Below are 18387 nucleotides of genomic sequence, written 5' to 3'. Positions count from 1 at the left end.
GAGGATAGGATGTACATGTACCAATTTATTAACACGTCTACCTTCAAGAAAGAAAGATATTAAGAAGGAAAAGAGATTACATAAAGAGATTTTTGTATGGTTAAACCAAATTTAACTTAATATAATGATATGGATTTCAAAAATAATGAAATGTTTATGTCACAAAGTAATGACCAAATGTCAAATTGTTTTTCGATCTCACTTTTATGAATTGAGATTCTAGTGTGTTTTGATGTTTGAAAACCGTTATAGTAATGTGAAATCTTAATAATGTTCAAGAATTTATATTCTATAAAACTTTTAGGTGATGTTAAAAAAATGAGAGCAAATCGACCCCTGAAGAGTGAAAAGTTTACTGACTCGTTAATGAGTTAAAAAAAAGCTTCACTAAGTGGAAGAGCATTTCAAAACTATTAGTCGATCAGTGCCCAACATATGGGTTTTGAAAGGATAGAAGACGAAAATAAAATAAAGGTCACTCCTTCTAGTAACATGCCTCGTGAACTTGTGATGAGTGCTAATATGCTACCACGAATAAGCTCTAAAAAGAATTTAACGTTGATATGTGATTTGCTACATAGAGGTGATAATTGGTCGATCAGAGTAGTTTTTTTTGACAAAATCGCGACCGAACCGATCATAGTCGGTTTAATAAATGTTCAAACCAACCTTGACATCGATGACTAAGGGTTGCAGTTTTGTCGGGTCGGGTCAAGGTCAGGTTGGTTTAATATTTAAAAATACATTTTAAAACCTTTCGAAAACGATTGACTTCTTTTTGTCGGTTTTTCAGTCTATCATGCTCACTCATATTGCAAAATGTTAGTCTTCGTTGTTTTTCACCGTAATAAACTTGAGCCATCCAAAAAAAGAAAAAAAGAAAGGCAGTGATTAGGTTAGAAGAGAACCAAGAGATCCAAAGTGGGAGTGGGGAGGGAGGGTCCAAACAATAAACAAAGAACAAACATGTAACAAAATGGGAACTTTGGGGGGAAAAATGAAGAAAGAAAGTAGAAAAAGCATAACAAGAAGATGAAAGTGGAAAGGGGACTTGAGGAACAGAGTGATAGAGAGGTGGGAAATTCCTTAAGAAAGGAATAGTTTTTTTAGTATGGCAGTTAGGTTTTGAGTAGGTTCTTCAAACCATCATGGGCCATGGGGATGATCGCTTCCGACAATCTCAACCGTTAGATTTGGAGGAAAGCGTAGAACTCTCAGTTAAATACACGTGCTGCTTTCTCTTCTCTTTTAACCCTTCTCTTCTCTTTGCATGGATTTCTCCTCTAAATATAGTCAAGCTAAGACTCTTAAAACCATAGAGAAACTCTCACAAGCTTTGCTTAATTACTTCCTCATTTCCCTTTGCTTTCTTCTATTGCTATTATTAGTATCAGTGGTTACAGATCACACTTCCCAATTCTTTCTTATTTTAAATCTCTTTCTCTCTATACTTCAATTCAACAACTCAAAAAAGAGAGAAAGAGCTGGTAAGAATGTTTACTGGGTCTTCTTTTTTTCCACTTTTCTGGCTTCAGATCTTGTTCTTCCTCCATTTCTGAGGTGGGTTCTTAGTGGTCAGTTGGAATAAAAAGGTCTTTATATGATCTAGAGGAGACTGGATTGATATTCTGATCTGGGTTCGGTTTGTTTTTCTGTTTTCATTGTGTATTGGATCTTGTATTTAGTGTTATGAGATCAAGAATTGCAGCATCAATTCAAGTTCTTGGATTGATTTTGAAGTTTCATTAACTTTTTCATCTCTTCCTTTGGTGTTTTTTTCTCTCTTCTGGTTGAAAGGCTTTCTCGTCAATGGAAGCTAATTTAATATCAAGACATGTTTGCAAGCTCTGTAATAAGAGTTTTGCTTGTGGGAGATCCTTGGGAGGTCATATGAGGTCTCACTTGACCAATAATTTAGCTGATAATGATGAGAAACATAGTAGAACAAGCCTTCAACTTTGTAATTACAGTGGTGGAAGCTTGTCAAACATGGAGGAGGAGATAGATTTTGGTTATGGTCTTAGAAAGAATCCAAAAAAGACTCAGAAACTTGAGTTTTTAAGTGAAGAATCATCACTGCAAGACAAGTTTTGTAGGGAATGTGGTAAAGGGTTTCAATCATGGAAGGCTTTGTTTGGTCATATGAAGTGCCATTCTGAAAGAGGAGTAGTTTTTTCCAGTAGTCAAGAAGAAGTGGAAGAACCAGATTCTCATATTACAGATGCCAAACAGAAGATGGTAATGGATATCCAATCTGATAATGAAAATGAAGTTCCTAACAACAAGAGAAAGAGATCAAGGAGAAGAAGAACGTCCAACCAAATGGGCACTGGAAATTCAACAACTTCTTTCTCTTTTGCCACAAATTCTTCATCTGTTTCTGATATAGAGCAAGAACAAGAAGTTGCAATTTCCTTGATGTTACTTTCCATGGATATGGGAAATTGGGTTGGTTTCAATTCACCAGCTGAGTCTTCAGATAACAATTCAAAGTTCCTTGAAGCTCCATCTGTTGTTGAGAGCAAAACTTCTGTCTCTAATGGCTGTGAGTTAGTGAAATCAAACAAACTCAAGGGAAAGAAAATGGAATTTGAAGTGAAACAATCAGAGGAAAGAGCTGGATCAACGATGATCAAGAAATCTCAGCTAAATCAAAGAGCTGGATCTAAATCTTCCCTCAAGAAAAATGAACAAAATCAAGGTAGATTCAGCTCTGATATGTTCTTCAAATCCCCAAAAAAGACATTAGCAGAGTTTTGGGATTCAAAAATCTGCAAGAAACCCAAAAAGAGAAGCAAATTTGAGTGTGATATTTGCAATAAGATCTTTGATTCATATCAAGCACTAGGTGGGCATAGAGCAAGTCACAAGAAGTTAAAGGGTTGTTTCATTGAATCACCCATGGAAGACGAAGAAGAAGAAGAAGAAGAAGAAGACGAAGAAGAAGAAGAAATAGGAAGTGAAAGCAGTGGAGAAATGGCCATTTCTGCAAACCCAAAAGCTGAAAGCAAAGGTTCGAAAGGGATCAACAATGGCGGGCGAATCGAAAAAAACAGCAAACATAAATGCCCAATTTGCGAAAAAGTGTTTGCATCAGGACAAGCACTTGGTGGGCATAAAAGATCGCATTTGATGAATGGATCAGAAACTAAAAACAGAGAAACAATTCAAATTCAAAAGCAAGTCCCAGAAATTAGGAGGTTTCTGGACCTGAATCTTCCTCCAGAACCTGTTGAAAGAGAAAGCAAGGACCACAATTTAGCGTCATTAAATCCATGGTGGGTTGCTGCTAATGAACACAAACATGAAGCTCTTGTGAATGTGGGATTTCATATCTAACTTAGAATACTTTTTTCTTCTTTTCTTTAAACAAAAAAACAGAGAAAGATTTACATGATTTGTATAGTCAATACTTTCTGGGTACCATTTCATTTCATTGATTCTTTACATTTTGGTTGAAGATCCCTCCATTAATGCTTCCAAATTTGCATCTTTGTTTTTCTTTTGGTTCTTCTAGTTTAATAAGAAAATGTGTACTATGTATTTCTTTTTATTGAGTTCATCCACCGTCCGATCTAATACCATTTAATTACCCTTGAACTAAGCTAGTTAATGATCAAACTTCTTTAATATAACATTGTGTTAGATAAAGAAGATCACGACGCTTACCGAGTAAACTCACTTTAGTTGTTTATTATATATATATATAAAAAGAATTTGGTATCTCATCACAAGGGATTTTGTTGATAGAAGGTGATTATTTTACCTTGGGATCAAAGAGAAATGAGTGATGCCTTGAAAAATGGGATAGGTATAAGAAAGTGATGAAGAGAGGATTAAAAGCAAGATTTAAGATACAACTTAAAGATGGCATGTGAGTTCAAAGTGGTTGTTTAGTCACCTACCAAAAACAATGACAAAGCCATCTCACTTCCACCCTTCTTCCTTTCCCTTCTCTTTCTCACTTTCTATTCAAATGCAAGTGGTGTTGCCAATAATATCATACTATGCTCTCTACAAAAGAAAAAAAAAATGCCTCATTTTAATCTTTTTGAAAGAGGACCACTTCTCTAAAAGAATATTTTCTTATTAAACTATAAATTTAACTTTTCAACTTAGGCAAATATGCTTCTATTTAGACCCTCTTGTGTTAACTTTGACATGACGTGTTCGAGTTGGCGTAATGTGATAGGTATACCGCATCAACTTGTTGTTATTAGTGTTAGGTCTAACGACAAGTTTAGTTCTTTGAGTTTTTAAGTCGGTATATATATGTATGTATGTATAGTGCTTGAACTTTCAAATTTTTTATTATGGTCTCAAAACTTTCAATTATGTGTTTAATATATTCATTAGGAGTGAGAATAATAGATCGAGCCAAACCGACTCAAACAAAGTCAGTCGGTCGAAGGAAGTGAGAAAGTCAGTCGATTTCGATTTTGTAGTCAATTAGTTTGAATCGAAAGGGAGAGGTCCTTGCCCTACCTAACATAATTAAAAGTTTATGTTAGGAACCAGTGATGATACACGATTAAAGACTAAATAAACACAATAACTAAAAGTTTAGAAACAAATTGTGTAATTTAACCAAAATGTTAATAAAAAGACAAGCAATAATAATCCAAAAAGTTTCAATATATTTATTAAGCTTCTTAAAATTCGAAGACCAAGGCATTGTTCGACAAAGTTTCTTATTTTTTATTTTTGAAAATCAAGCCTATAAATCTCACTCCCCTCTTGATTTCCAAACTTTGTTAGCTACAATTTTAAAACTCAAACCATCGTAAGAGTAAGAAAGAAAATACGGTTAATTTTCAAAAACAAACAAACAAAACGATTACTTAGATTAACACAAAATTTGTATTTGTTTTAAATAAAGTTGTGAAAATAGTAAGAGTAAAGAAAGTAGATTAGAAATGGAAAAAGTACTAAAAAGCAAAAGGAGTATTATAGTAAAATGGAATTATAAGCATTGAGTTAGTTGCATGAGTGACCCTAATTAATGGGGTTGTCAAGCATTCAACCAAACAATTTGGCCCCAATCGCCACGCTTCCCTTCTTTCTAATAAATAAAAGATAATTAACGAAAATAATTTTTTTATTCGATTAACGATACCTATACATAAATTGTCTACCAGTATACCGATAGACATTATCAACTTTATCGTGTGGTGATAGATTATGATACTTTACTATATTTGTAGATATTTTTAGAAGTATGAAAATTTTAATCTCCACAATAAAATATCGTGCAATTCAGTTAAGCTTCTATTTCAAATTTTTATTATCGGATCTAGAAATTGTATTCTATTTATGATATTTGAGTTTTAACCTAAAATTATTCATTCTTTGGTTACATTTCATTCTCATAAATTGTATTAAAATTCCAATTTGTATTTACTTTTTTTAATCTTCATTTGTTTGGAGCATTGTTTGACTAATAATCATATCTTTTAATTCTTCAATTGTACTTAATTTATTTTTTATTACATGTAACAACAATTAATTACTTGAAAAGTATTAATTAACTTAGAGAAACAAAACTTTGGTATAAGTTTACTAGTCAAACAATTAACAAAATAATAATAATAATAAAAAAAGGTTCTTTTTAAAATTCAAAATAATAAACTTATTTTCTTGTAATTTTTTTCTTTATTCTAGTTTTGTATGTTTAGTTTAATTATGATTTATTTGACTTTTGAATTTTTAAAATAACATGTTGGCTTTCATATTTTTAATTATTTTAAAATTCTCATTTAGTATACTCATAAATGCTTAGACAAAAATTTCTTTTGAATGTAATTCAAAGTTATAGCTATATTGTAACTTGCAATAAATTTATTTGAATGTATTGTCTTTAATTAAATTGTGATTGAAAAAGAAAACTATGATAATTACTTTTAAATTTTGGTAATTGCTTACACTTTTAGGTATTCATAAATTTGATAATATACTCTTATCAACCAATGGTCTATCGTGTAAGAACTTTTATTAATGATACGTTCTATCATTAATAAATTTTATAACTTTTTTACGTTATTCTATATTTATAAATAGTCTGGATCTCAAATAGTTAGAAATGCATATAAGTTAATATGAAAATTTTATTTTGAATTTGATTATTATATTTACAAAAGTTTGTTTCTTAAAAACGAGAGGAGTTGGTTTTGGAAATTTTCAAATCCAGTGTTTTCAAAAAGTATTTGTAACGGTTAAATCGCCTCGACCCGACCCAACAAAACGATCGAACTATTGACCCTTATTCAATGTCAAAGTCAATTTGAACACTTTGTTAACCGACTATGATCGGGTCGATAGCAGTTTTGTAAATAAAAAAATTGATTATGATTACTAATGATCACCTTAACTATCCGATTAAAATAGAAAAAAAGTTAGAGATAGAATAAACTAGTGTAGTCACATATATTAATGCATAAATAAATAAAGCTTTAAGAAATCGTCGAAAATAGAAGAATTAACCAAATATTTGCGCTCAATTTTTTTATAGAAAATTGTCAAAAAAAAAAAAAAAAAGCAAATTTAATAAAATATTTACGATATCAAAATTTATTTTAATTTATTTTACTATTTTTTGAAATGTCTTACATTTTGTTTAACCCTAGAACTTTGAATAATAATTAGTATATTTGCAGGTCGCGAAAAGGGAAGCATTGTTGTTTGAGCCCAAGGTGATCAATCATGGCGGAAGGCCCAAGAATTTGGCGAGGCCTTTCTCTTATCAGCTAGCTCCATAGTCCACAATCAAGGATTGCTATGCAAAATCTGCCGGTCACCAGGCGCGGTTCCATTTCCGATCTCCACCGTGTTATTGGAGGGAACTTGATTCCGATCCTAAACTGAATTTCAGCTTCGTTTTCCTAATGTTTTATCATCATCAGCAACAACCTCCACCTCCTTCTTCCGTCCCTCTCTATTTCCCTCCTCACCCTCACATTGTGAACGCTAACCCTTCTTCTTTTCATCCTTTTCCTCAGCCTGTTTTACCTCCCGCCGTCCCTTCTGAGCCCGGCCTTCACCCTCCCGGCACCGACCCTTATTCCAATTCCACCGTATTAACCTCCACCTATGTTGGATTGGAACCTCAACCCCAATTTTATGCTGACCCATCTCTTGCTTCTCATACTTGGGTCCTTCCGCAGCTCGACGCCGCAGGATTTGTGAGTTTTTTTGTTCTTTTATTTTTGTCTGTTTCAATTTCTGTTCTACATGTGGATTTTCTAGCTTGGATTGTTTGAGGCTGAGGTCAGTTCTTTGTTGTTGTTTGTTGTTTGATTTTTGTGGAAATTTGTGTGCATGAGATTAGTCAGTTATTCTGCGAATTGCGTTCCCCCATTCGCACACGCCATCCTGTAGTTAGTAAAGAAAATGTGTGATACCAAATCATTTTGATATTTCGTTCTACACACTTAGTTTGGTGCTTTTGACTTTTGTTTGTTCCTTTCAAAGTTCTTTTGAAAATTTAGAGTGGAGATTATTTTTTCCATAATTTTGGCCATAAAAGTAGTGTTAGGTTGTGATGATGTATCTTGTTTATGCATATGGTCTAAACTCAAATGCCTGGAAAAGTTCAGAAGTGCTTTTGGTCATGGTCAAAAGCTAAGTTGAGCTTGTTAGGAAAAAAAAAAATCTATGTACGATTTCCATCCCCACATTGTTGAATTCAAAAGACTATTCTCAAACATAACATAAGTGATGAGATAATGGATCTTATTTATGCGTCTAGTCTGATCTCAATTGCTTGAACGAACATAGAACTTTTTCTACCACAGATTTTGCGGAAGTTATATAGCTTTATGTCATGCTTGAGCAATCTTTTTAAAATTTTGTCTTTTTGTGTAGGCATTCAAGTCTTTGCTTGAGAATCAAATAGCTTCCACGAGTTCTAATTCTTTACTGAATGGAAATTGGCCAACTCAATCCTTGGCATACAATGCCACTAGGACGAAACATGTGAAGACCAAGTTCACCCAACCAGTTCGATGTGAAGTTTGCAAAATTGACTGCAACAGTAAAGATGTTTTTGATAAACATGTAATGGGAAGGAAACACAAGAAGAATTTGGAAGTACCGAACAGTTCCCTGACTAGCAGTACTCCGTCTGATGGTAACACAATTGTGCTTAACCAAATGGGCAACGTTAGTGGACAAGTGGCACAGGTGACTGCGGATGTGCCTGCTGCACGTAAAGGTCTGAAGTCAAAGAAGCGTAAACTTATAGATACCAGTATGAAAGCTGATTGTACGAGGGTTTGTACTGTATGCAACATTGTTTGCACTAGTCAAGAGGTTTTTGATAAACATACGAGTGGGAAAAAGCACGCAGCTCAGGTGAGTTACACTGGCTTTTCAGGCTAGTCTAAACTGTTGTACGCTTGTCAGCATTTTCTTTTTCTTGATTGTTTTTCTTTGAATACCTATTTACTTTTATTTATTCCTATCAATATAAATATGAATGCATGAAATGATAGAGTTTTTAGAGGGAAGGATAGTGACCCTACTGAGATTTGATTTTTAGTGAGATTTCATGTGTTCCTTTGGGTTTCGGTTTCGAAGCTTTTTTGTAACTATTTGCTAGGAAACATTAATCTTATTAGTTGGATCCCCTTCCTTTAGTGGGTCTCTTTTTTTTGGTATTGTATTCTTTTGTTTTTTCTCAAAGAAAGTTGTTTCTATAAAAAATATATATATAAAAATATGAATGCATTATTTAATGGCAAAGAAAGCATGAAATAGAAATCACTGTCCATTTTCATGGGGCTTCTGTTACAGCCTTCTGATCATTGTAGTTGGCAGATGTCTCTTCAATTAGGGGTTTGAGTTATGAAATATTGTTCCTCTGTGCATTGAGTCGTCAACTCTCAGTGATGATGAGCGCTTCTTTAAGTTCTGGAGAGTATGTAGTTGTTTAGTGCATAGCAATCTACTTATCACCAAATCTAATTTACTGTATAATAAAAACCTACTGCTATTCTTCTGGTTGTTGTCAAGGGAATACCATGAGCTTTGGTGGGATTAGCTAAATAGTTTGCATTGCACCCAAGATAATATGGATTTAATATAGCTATGGAGATTAAAACTCGTCTAAAGCTGTTGCTGTCTGGCCACATATCTCTTTATTAAAACTTCAACTTTCTTGATGAAAAGGCTGCCTTAACATCCCAAGTTCCCTATGTTACTGCTATTGGCCCTCAATACGATGGCAACTTGAAGAAGAAACTGAAAAAGAACAAGGTTGTTCAGTCCGCCTGGTGTGAGGTTTGCAAGATCAGCTGTAACAGCAATGAAATCTATGCCGTGCACTTATCAGGAAAGAAACACTTGAAGAATGTAGAAAAAGTCAAAAAAGGAACGAGTGATGTCAGTACTTCAAGCACTCCACAATTGGCAACGGTTCCAGTTATCGGACCAATGGAAAACCCGGCTGCCAACAACCCAAGTAGTGATGGTATACAGAAAACACAAACGAGTTCAACTCAAACACCAGAAGAACTGGAGACAAAGAAACGTAAGATTGTCAAAAGCGGTTCAGCAGCAAATTCTGTCAGAACCTGCACCATTTGCAATGTGGTTTGCAACAGCCAGACAGTGTTTGATTCTCATCTGGCTGGTCAGAAGCACGCTACCATGATGAAGAAACAAGGTGTTTCTGGAATGTCAATGGTAGTTCCTCCATTAATAACTGCACTTCCAAATTAGTTTCTTTGGTGGTTTTCGCAACCAAATCACTGTGTATTTGTTTTCTGATGTTTCCCATATCTTCTCTTTGTGATGTATTTTCTTATACTTCAAGTTGTCAAGCTATATATATATAGATTGTTGATAGGAGGCAGAGGGATATCATAGATTTCTAATCACATACAGGTGATTTTGCAGTTGTAAACATCGTAGATATATGTACTTGGTTTTCATGGTCAAGTTTCTAATTTCTAAAAGAAAACATATTTGATGACATCTGATTGTTTCGCTAATTGGTCAGTTAGATATCTCCTTCTATTGTTTCTTTTAGGAAAATTGCAAAAACCACTTGTCAACTTCAAATAGACAAAACTCGATCTAAGGATCTCACGTTAGAAATGCTATCTAAATTATATTATATTTATATCATATTCCAATTTGGCTTCACGTTTTGGCCCTTCAAAGATTTTCCCATTTATATATTCCAAATCTCAATGCAGCCCAAGTTGGCAAAAAGTCTTACTCGTCATTCACCAATTGTCAAAAGAAGGGGATTTCCAATACATTTTGTTTTAAAAAAAAGTTCGTTTTTTTTTTCATGTTAGCAGACTTTTTTCTTGTTTGACTTTTATTTTCCTGCTATGTGATTGGGTTCATGAAGAAGTTCTATGGATATTAAGATATGTTTGAACAATTCAAAGTTTGTAATTTAATGGAAGAAAAACAGCAAGAACAAGAGCAAATACTTATGATCTATTAAACAATGCATCACATTTTTCTCACACCTTTAAATCCATATGTTAGTTTGAACTTCTATAGATATAATACCATTTTGTTCTTCACTTTCGATTTTAGTTCATTTTACTTATGCTTGAACTCCCAATTTTGAAATTGTCAAGAATGGTCTCTTTATAAAAATATAGAGTAAAATAAATCTTTCAGAAATATAAACGACTAACATCAAACATAATAAAAAATACATAGACTAAATTAACTTTGACGAAGTTTTCATGATGTTTAATTCAGTTGTCCATTTGATTTTTTTTTCATTAAAATTTCACGTCAAATTGATTTTTAAAATTCCTTTAACTTTGAACAGTGTGCCTTGTTTCTTCCATCAATCATGTCATTAAAATCTTGAGATATTGCCACTATACATATTTGACGTGGGAGTGATTTGAATCGTATGGAATCTGTGTTTAAAATAAAAAAACTGATATCAAACTGAATCATGAATGGTTCAACAATGGCGGGAATGAGGAAAAGGCCATTTCTTGGAAGTATGTTCGAAAAAGATCACTTTCAAATTCTTATATTTTATTGGTTTTGGTATATTAGTTTAATTTATTCAAAGGCTTCCTCTACTTTAACGCCAATTTCCATAATTGTTTTGTTTTGTCAAAAGCCTTCTTAATCCTCAAGTTGTTCCAATTCCTGCTGATTCTTTGGCCCAGGTCTTCCTTTGACTCTTTCCCTCTTTTAATTCCCTTCTTTCCTTCAAAACCCAGTTCAAGTCTTCGCTGGTTTATCAATTATACTCTTGATCGTCTTAGTTCTTTGATTCTGAAGGTACATGATCGCCCCTTTCTCTCTAATTTTATCTGGGTTTTCTATTGATTTCTTAATGCTTGTGGGTTTTATTTGAATTGAATGAGTGATGTCCCACTCGCTTTCTTGAGAAGTTTAATATTGTTTTGATTCTTATAATCTTTTTTTTTTTTCTTCTGTCAAATCCTATGCGATTTCTGAACTGATGATTTGGTTGATTCACCAATGCCTGCTTGCTTTTAGAGAAAACTGAGCTTGTGTAAAGAAAAGGGATAATTGGAGTTTTATTATTGATTTGTCTGTTGTGGGGTTTGGTATTAATGAACTGGCTATTTCAGGATTATCTCAGAGATGAATTTGGTTTTTGGAATATGTTTCATCAGGAACGGGGTTTTAGATTGCGTACTGTTTGATTAAATGACATGGTTTCTTGTGGAAATATGGTGTCCTCTTTAAGTTGTATTTGCTTGATTAACTTGATTTCATTACCAGAGATTATGAGTTTTTAGAACCCTTCTGATGTTCTTTTGCTGATTTGTGTGATCCATTCTTCTTTTTCATCAAATTCTTCACCAAGAACATTGTTTGTTTTTGCTTGCCTAATGTTTGATTAATTGTCATGCTTTCTTTTGGAAATACGATGTCCTGTTTAAGTTGTATTTGCCTGAATAACTTGATTTCATTACCACAGATTATGTGTTTTTAGAACCCTTTTGATCTTCTTATGCTGATTTGTGTAATCCATTTTTCTTTTTCTTGGAATTTTTCAACCAATTGTTTGACTCTTTGCTTGGTTCCAGGGTGGAATTTTGATCTTTATAAGCATTAGAATCATTCTCCTTGTCACGAAACGATCAGCTGAATTCAGCATTTGCATTTCCAGAAATGTCACCTTTTAGGAAATCCCCTATAAATGTTGGTAGGCACGGCTCAAGCCAACCTGCCAATTCTGCTCGTTCCAGTCCAAACCCAGTTAATTCAAATGATAATTTAGACAAGAAGCAAAAGCAGTCCTCAAGAATCACCTCTTCTCATCAGGCAACTGCAGCACCAAATCCCAAGTCAGCTCTTTTCGACGATCATCTTGAGAAAGGGACTGACTCATCTTCATATTCTTCTTCTTCAAGTTCATATTCATGGTCATCAAGAAACAGATACAAGAATGATTTCCGGGACTCAGGTGGGATTGAGAATCAAACAGTGGAGGAGTTGGAGAGTTATGCTGTTTATAAGGCTGAGGAGACAACTAACTCAGTCAACAACTGCCTGAAGATTGCTGAGGATATCAGAGAAGATGCAACCAAAACCTTAGTTGCCTTGCACCAACAGGGCGAGCAAATCACTCGAACCCATGTGGTCACTGCTGATATTGACAACGATCTTAGTCGGGTATGTGGAATGAAGTGACCGTTATATAAATCATGATCAATAACATGTTCGAGAGTTTTCAAAATGATTAAAAACACTTTTTCATGTTCAATAATCATTCGATTCATGTTTAGTTTACACTTTTAAGCATGGTTTTTTCATCCTATCAAGATTGCTTTTAAACGATTGAAAATAATCCTGCTTTGACTTGACTTGACTTGCTGAGAACCAGTGGATGCTTTTCCTTTCCTTAACCTCCTTTCTTGTTTTAGGACTCATTGACCTCTAACCTTGATTTCATCCTAAAGAACTTAGACATCACATAGAGGGTTATTTGGCTCATGGTTTTTGGTAGCCTAAGTTAAAGAAGCCTAAAGGTTTGCAGATTGTGGGTTCGTAGTTTGTCAAAAGTATGTATATGCTGTAAAGTTTGAGTTGTATGAAATTTACCAAGCCATGAATAAAGAAACCTATGTACTAACCGGTAAACCAAACATTCCAATTTGAGTTACACAAGTGTAACCGGTAAACCAAACTTTCCAATTTGAGTTACACAAGTCTAACCGGTAAACCAAACATTACCATCTTCATCTATGGATGCATTTTGTAAAGATGTTGAAATGTTTTTGGGCATTGCCATCAATATTTGTGATGTTGATTTCAGGGTGAGAAACTTCTAGGAAGTTTAGGAGGAATATTCTCTAAGACTTGGAAGCCAAAGAAAGGTCGTCAGATAACAGGCCCTGTTATCTTTGAAGGTAATATTTTTCAAATTTTGGCAGTATAATTAAGAAAAACAGAACTACCTCTTATAACTTCTTTTTCTTTGTTTTATGTCATAGTTTCTATGCATTTAAAAACAAATAAATAAGTAAAACTATACTATTATTGACGTTTATAAAAGATGAAAAAAAAAAAGAAATGGAAACACCTATGAAACACTTATGTTTGAATCAAAAAAGAAAAAAACATAAACAACTACCAAACGATCCATGAGTAACCTAACCACGATCTTAAATTATCCAAACTAAATTGAAGTCCTAATCTATAGAACAAGAAGCAACCTTTCCCACTAATCAGATGCATTAAGTTGATGGCCAATTAGTTTATCAAAAAATAACTATAGTATTTGATAAACAAACTTGATTTGGTTGTAGGGGATCATGCTGTTATAAGCAAAGGCAACCATTTGGAGCAAAGGGAGAAATTGGGGTTAAGTCGAGCACCAAACCCACGGTCCTCACGTGCCCCACATCCTGAGCCAACAAACTCACTTCAGAAAGTTGAGGTTTGTAGTTCTTTTCTGTTTGTTAAATACAACCATTATGAGTAGGAGTTGAGTCTCCAACCTCAGGGCAAAATAGAAGCATTTTTGCAATAATTTAACAAGAAATTTGTTTCTAATCAGGTGGAAAAGGTGAAACAAGACGATGCTCTATCAGATTTGAGCAACATATTGGGAGAACTTAAAGAAATGGCTGTTGATATGGGATCTGAACTAGACAAGTACGGTCTTATAGTCTTAGAAAATATGTTTACCAGAGTCGTTAATTTCTTGTTTTTGCGTAGAAGAAGAACAAATAAGTAATGAGGACGTTATGAAATAAGTTCAAAAGCTAATTTTCTTATTTGATTCTTTTATTTTTGTTTAACTTAGTGTGAATTAATCCTACTATTTCAGGCAAAATAAAGCTCTGGATCACTTGTTTGATGATGCTAACGAGGTCACAATTCGTGTCGATAATGCTAACCAGCGTGCTCGCCACCTGCTTAGAAAGTAGAACGCTTTGCAAGGTCTCGTCTCATTTTTACCATCAACCAATATGATGGTAATATGCTTGACTGGAATGGCTTTCCTTTTGATTTACAGTCTCTTCCTGTCTGTCTTACTTTCCTCCAAAAGCAAAAACATTTACTTTTTTTCCCCTCAAAACAGTTGTGAAATAGTTTGGTTCACTATGTAGTTTGTAGACAAATTACATGTTTTTTCTTCTACGATTCTCTTATGGTTTTTAATGGATTCCAAAATGGAAAAAAATACATTTGGAATCCCAATCTCTCTGTACTTTTACTTTGGTTCATTTTGATCAAATATGTTCATTTTGGACTACTTTGATACTCTTATAAAGTGATCATCTTAATCTCCTCTCATTTTCACTTTATTTCATTTAAGGTGATCGAAATGGTTAACCAAAACGAAATGAAATTAATATTATAATCATCAAAATGAAAGTATAAGTAAAATTTTGATAATATAATGATTAAAACGAATCGGAAAGAAAAACAAGCTATCGAATTAATCAAGATTCATAGAACAAGTTTTCAAGACTAAAATCTGTTGTTCCAATGGATTTTATCCATACAAAAAAAAAAAAAAAAATTGGAAAGGAGATCATATCAACAAATCAAAACGAATGAGAAGATCAGTGTAATCATGTTTTCATCATCACCAAATATTTCATATTTCATCCCACAGTCAAGGATTAATTACTCAAACGATTTATTAAATTCTTAGTAGAAAAGGTATGATCCGTGAAGCAGAAATAAACCCTTACTCACGAAATCTATCACAATAGAATTAGAATTACAATAAATTAAGGAAAAAGAGCTTCCGTATTCAGTTTATGCGATGAGCCTCCATGATGCTCTTTACCTTCGGCCCATAGAGGGAGTAAACGGCGGACTGTCTTTTAGCAACTTCAAGCTGAGCCTTGCCATCGGCATAGGCGGAAGAAATGGATGGAGGATCGGAAAGGTTTCGGTTATGGCGGAAGCCATCGACCGCGCGTCGTTTGGCGTACTCTCTGATGTTGTAATCGGAGAAGTGACGGGCTGTACGGATCAGAGAGCGAAGAAGCGAAAGGGCCTCCGATCTCGTTGGGGACGCCATTTTCGAAGAAATCGATAGAATAGTTTAGTGAAAGAAAGTTTAGGGATTTGACGAAGACTTTCTTTGGCATCACAACAATAACAATAATAAATTAATAGAAAACAATATATTGTCGATTATTATACTTACGAAGGCTAAATTAAATCATATGAAATAAAATTTAATTTTGTTCTATTATATAAACTAAATAGTATTTAACTTTAATTAAAAATTTTATTTCATTAAAAAAAATTATTTGTTTGATGGTATGTGAATAGGCAATAATGTGCATATATTTCTTCTTTTTCAACTAAATATATATGCTTCTAATTCTAATAATGAGTTTTCTTAAGTGAACTGTTTGATTATTCTATGAGATAAAAGAATAATATCTACCTTCTAGTAGGGTAATTAATCGTGTCAAGTGTATTAGGAAACAAAAAGAAATAATGATAAATATAATCTAGATGGATAAATGTAATATAATTTAGAAATTAAATATTAGAAAATAAGCTATAAGGTTTAATTTAAATATTGTAAATGAAATAAATATTTAGAGATTTATTTTACTTTTAAAAATATTTGTTATAATATTGTAGTTTTTAATAATTTTTAGAAGACAAAGTTTCTCTCTCCAATTTAGTTATTTGGTAAAAAATTAAATTAAATTTGATTATTTTGCTTTTTTTTCTCTCCAAGACCTTTCTTTTTAAAGTTTTTGTTAAAATTTAAATTTAAAATTTGATATCGTCTTCTTTCTTAGAATATGAGAAATTTGATGGATATTTTTAAATAATTAAATAGTTATAAATTTTTATCTTTAAAATCAAACCATACTGAAATTTCAATCTTTTATGAGTTATGTATTTTATTTTTTATTTATTTGTAACTAATGAAAATTTATAATTCAATTTTTTAATTATTAAATATATGGTGTATTTTTTAAATTATTAATAATAACATATGTACATTAAAATATTTTTTAATAACTAAATTACATTAATTTAAGAATTTTTTTTTTAAAATAGTAGATTTTATAAAATATTTACAAAATGCAACAAATTCTATAATGAATAGTAATTGATATACTATAATAATAGAAAATTATCCGTTATAGAATTTAAAATTTTTCTATGGCCCGTAAATATTTTAATTTATTTTATTATTTTTAAAATTGTCCCATATATAAATAAATGGATACTGAAAGAATGAGAATTAACTCATAGAAAATAACTCCTAATCACTCACACTATCCCTCTTTCTCAATAACATTGATTTTGGGATCCTGATGTTTCATCGCCGTGCTCTAGACTATCTTGATCGTCTACTTATATAAGTTGTCAACATAGTTTAGTTAAAAAAGATTTACCTTACCAAATTCAAGCACTTCTCATCACTCCACATTGCTGTATATTATTCATCCATGGCTTCTGCTTCTCTTTGCTTTGCTTCTGCTTCTCTTTGCTTTGTTTCTCTTAATTAGAACTTCATCAACACTCTCATCACCGGCCAAAATGTTTAGAAGAGAGCCAAAATTCAATTCTAGGTGACAAATGCCTAAAAATATCTTTTTCTCATTCCTGAGTGATAGAACCTTCTTACTCCCGGTTGAAGGATTATACAACCAAAAAACGGTTGGTTTGACCATACACAACATCTCACCATTTTCATAGGCTTTCACGAGAGTAAGGTTGCAATCATCAATAACAAAATCTCTAATCCATGAGTTTTTCTCCTGCATCCTCCACACTTGAGTTGCTTCTTCCATATGAAAAACTGCATAAACAGTACCATTAAATTGTTGTATAGACATCCACATGGGATTGACAACTTCCAAGACAGCACTTAATTGAATTTTTTCAGTTTCAACGTCGAGAGTATACACCACATACTCATTTTGTTCTTTTCCTTCTCCCAACCAATAGATAACTCCATTCACATGAGCACCATGATTCTCGACGCCACCAGGTAGGGAGTAAAGACGTCTCCATTGGGATTGTTTAGGGTCGATGATTTCACTTCTACCAAACGTCAAAACATCCAAGTGAGAAACAGAATTGGGTTCTTCCGGCCGTACATTAAGCGGGAAGTTGACTCTAAATAATTTGTACTGCTTTGTGGCAGGGATGAAACCAAACCCATAATGGTACTCAACAATCTCATCATGAGGAACTTGGAAGAACTCATTGGTCATTGGATTAAATATGCCGACACGCAAAAGGAATTCGCCGGGGAAACAAAGAGGGAGTTTGTAGATAAGCAGGAGGCCATTGCAAGAATTAATGAGTTTGTAAACGACGCCGGCCTCAAAGCTGGAGGATTTATTCACTTCCAATTCTAAATCCAAATCCAAATCCAAATCTAAATTATCAAAACGTAAACAATGCATGTTGGGATTGGTATGATTATCAGGACAGGGGAAGGGATGGAGTACATCACAGGTAAATAGAATGAAATCATTTGTAAGGAATTTAGAAGCTGAGGAAGCATGATCTAAAATCAACTCATTCCAAGCTTTACATACAACTCTACAAGCTGGTAAATTGGAAACAAGAAGTTTGGAGAAGATTGTCTTACCAATATCGGATGGAAGCCCACTAACCCAATCCGTAATCTCCATGGCTTTCTTTCGAATGAAATTAGGATTTCTTTCTTTGTTTTTCGGCACAATGGTATTTAAATACCTCAACCTTCGGATTATCGCTTAATTAGAATTTCTTTATTTCTAAATTATATTATATTTATCATTATTTTTTTTCTACAATTTAAATAGAATATCCCTACAACTATCTTTCCTTATTAAATTAATCCCATATTTTCAATTTCAATTTTATTATTTCCTTATTAAAAAACATATTATTTTTTATTTTTTCTTTAAACATATATTAAAATATCTTAATCTCCAA

At 33.0% G+C, this 18387-nt stretch overlaps 5 protein-coding genes across 5 annotated transcripts; 3 read left to right on the top strand and 2 right to left on the bottom strand.

Moving 5' to 3' along the window:
* Positions 1 to 1265: 1265 nt before the first annotated feature.
* On the top strand, positions 1266 to 3553 carry LOC105436359 (zinc finger protein ZAT1-like). The gene has a single exon (XM_031880175.1). It carries the CDS (start codon positions 1810 to 1812, stop codon positions 3337 to 3339), a length of 1530 nt encoding a protein of 509 aa, XP_031736035.1. The 5' UTR covers positions 1266 to 1809; the 3' UTR covers positions 3340 to 3553.
* Positions 3554 to 6661: 3108 nt separating this feature from the next.
* Positions 6662 to 9972, top strand: LOC101205563 (zinc finger protein 346). Its single transcript, XM_004138137.3, has 3 exons — positions 6662 to 7178; positions 7861 to 8349; positions 9166 to 9972. The coding sequence occupies exons 1-3, from the start codon at positions 6882 to 6884 to the stop codon at positions 9715 to 9717; spliced, it is 1338 nt and encodes a 445-aa protein (XP_004138185.2). The 5' UTR covers positions 6662 to 6881; the 3' UTR covers positions 9718 to 9972.
* An 878-nt stretch (positions 9973 to 10850) lies between these two features.
* Positions 10851 to 14763, top strand: LOC101205328 (SNAP25 homologous protein SNAP33). The gene is made up of 6 exons (XM_004138136.3): positions 10851 to 11265; positions 12045 to 12633; positions 13277 to 13370; positions 13770 to 13900; positions 14021 to 14118; positions 14294 to 14763. Exons 2-6 carry the CDS (start codon positions 12130 to 12132, stop codon positions 14391 to 14393), a joined length of 927 nt encoding a protein of 308 aa, XP_004138184.1. The 5' UTR covers positions 10851 to 11265; positions 12045 to 12129; the 3' UTR covers positions 14394 to 14763.
* A 262-nt stretch (positions 14764 to 15025) lies between these two features.
* On the bottom strand, positions 15026 to 15590 carry LOC105436356 (LYR motif-containing protein 4). Its single transcript, XM_011661987.2, has one exon. It carries the CDS (start codon positions 15500 to 15502, stop codon positions 15230 to 15232), a length of 273 nt encoding a protein of 90 aa, XP_011660289.1. The 5' UTR covers positions 15503 to 15590; the 3' UTR covers positions 15026 to 15229.
* A 1036-nt stretch (positions 15591 to 16626) lies between these two features.
* Positions 16627 to 18286, bottom strand: LOC101217023 (putative F-box protein At1g32420). Its single transcript, XM_011662037.2, has one exon. The coding sequence runs from the start codon at positions 18099 to 18101 to the stop codon at positions 16899 to 16901; it is 1203 nt and encodes a 400-aa protein (XP_011660339.1). The 5' UTR covers positions 18102 to 18286; the 3' UTR covers positions 16627 to 16898.
* Between the last annotated feature and the right edge of the window lie 101 nt (positions 18287 to 18387).

The sequence above is a fragment of the Cucumis sativus genome, chromosome 1, assembly GCF_000004075.3.
Source record: "Cucumis sativus cultivar 9930 chromosome 1, Cucumber_9930_V3, whole genome shotgun sequence".
Taxonomy (NCBI): Eukaryota; Viridiplantae; Streptophyta; class Magnoliopsida; order Cucurbitales; family Cucurbitaceae; genus Cucumis; species Cucumis sativus.
Note: the sequence above shows the minus strand (reverse complement) of the source record. Positions and strands in the feature narration are given on the sequence as shown.

Excerpts from the sequence above, each read along its gene's own strand:
- LOC101205563 (XM_004138137.3), top strand. The coding sequence starts at position 6,882 with ATGTTTTATCATCATCAGCAACAACCTCCACCTCCTTCTTCCGTCCCT. Across the intron at positions 7,179-7,860 it reads AGCTCGACGCCGCAGGATTT|GCATTCAAGTCTTTGCTTGA; the intron begins GTGAGTTTTTTT and ends CTTTTTGTGTAG. Across the intron at positions 8,350-9,165 it reads GGAAAAAGCACGCAGCTCAG|GCTGCCTTAACATCCCAAGT; the intron begins GTGAGTTACACT and ends CTTGATGAAAAG.
- LOC101205328 (XM_004138136.3), top strand. The coding sequence starts at position 12,130 with ATGTCACCTTTTAGGAAATCCCCTATAAATGTTGGTAGGCACGGCTCA. Across the intron at positions 13,371-13,769 it reads AGGCCCTGTTATCTTTGAAG|GGGATCATGCTGTTATAAGC; the intron begins GTAATATTTTTC and ends ATTTGGTTGTAG. Across the intron at positions 13,901-14,020 it reads ACTCACTTCAGAAAGTTGAG|GTGGAAAAGGTGAAACAAGA; the intron begins GTTTGTAGTTCT and ends GTTTCTAATCAG.
- LOC105436359 (XM_031880175.1), top strand. The coding sequence starts at position 1,810 with ATGGAAGCTAATTTAATATCAAGACATGTTTGCAAGCTCTGTAATAAG.
- LOC101217023 (XM_011662037.2), bottom strand. The coding sequence starts at position 18,101 with ATGGAGATTACGGATTGGGTTAGTGGGCTTCCATCCGATATTGGTAAG.
- LOC105436356 (XM_011661987.2), bottom strand. The coding sequence starts at position 15,502 with ATGGCGTCCCCAACGAGATCGGAGGCCCTTTCGCTTCTTCGCTCTCTG.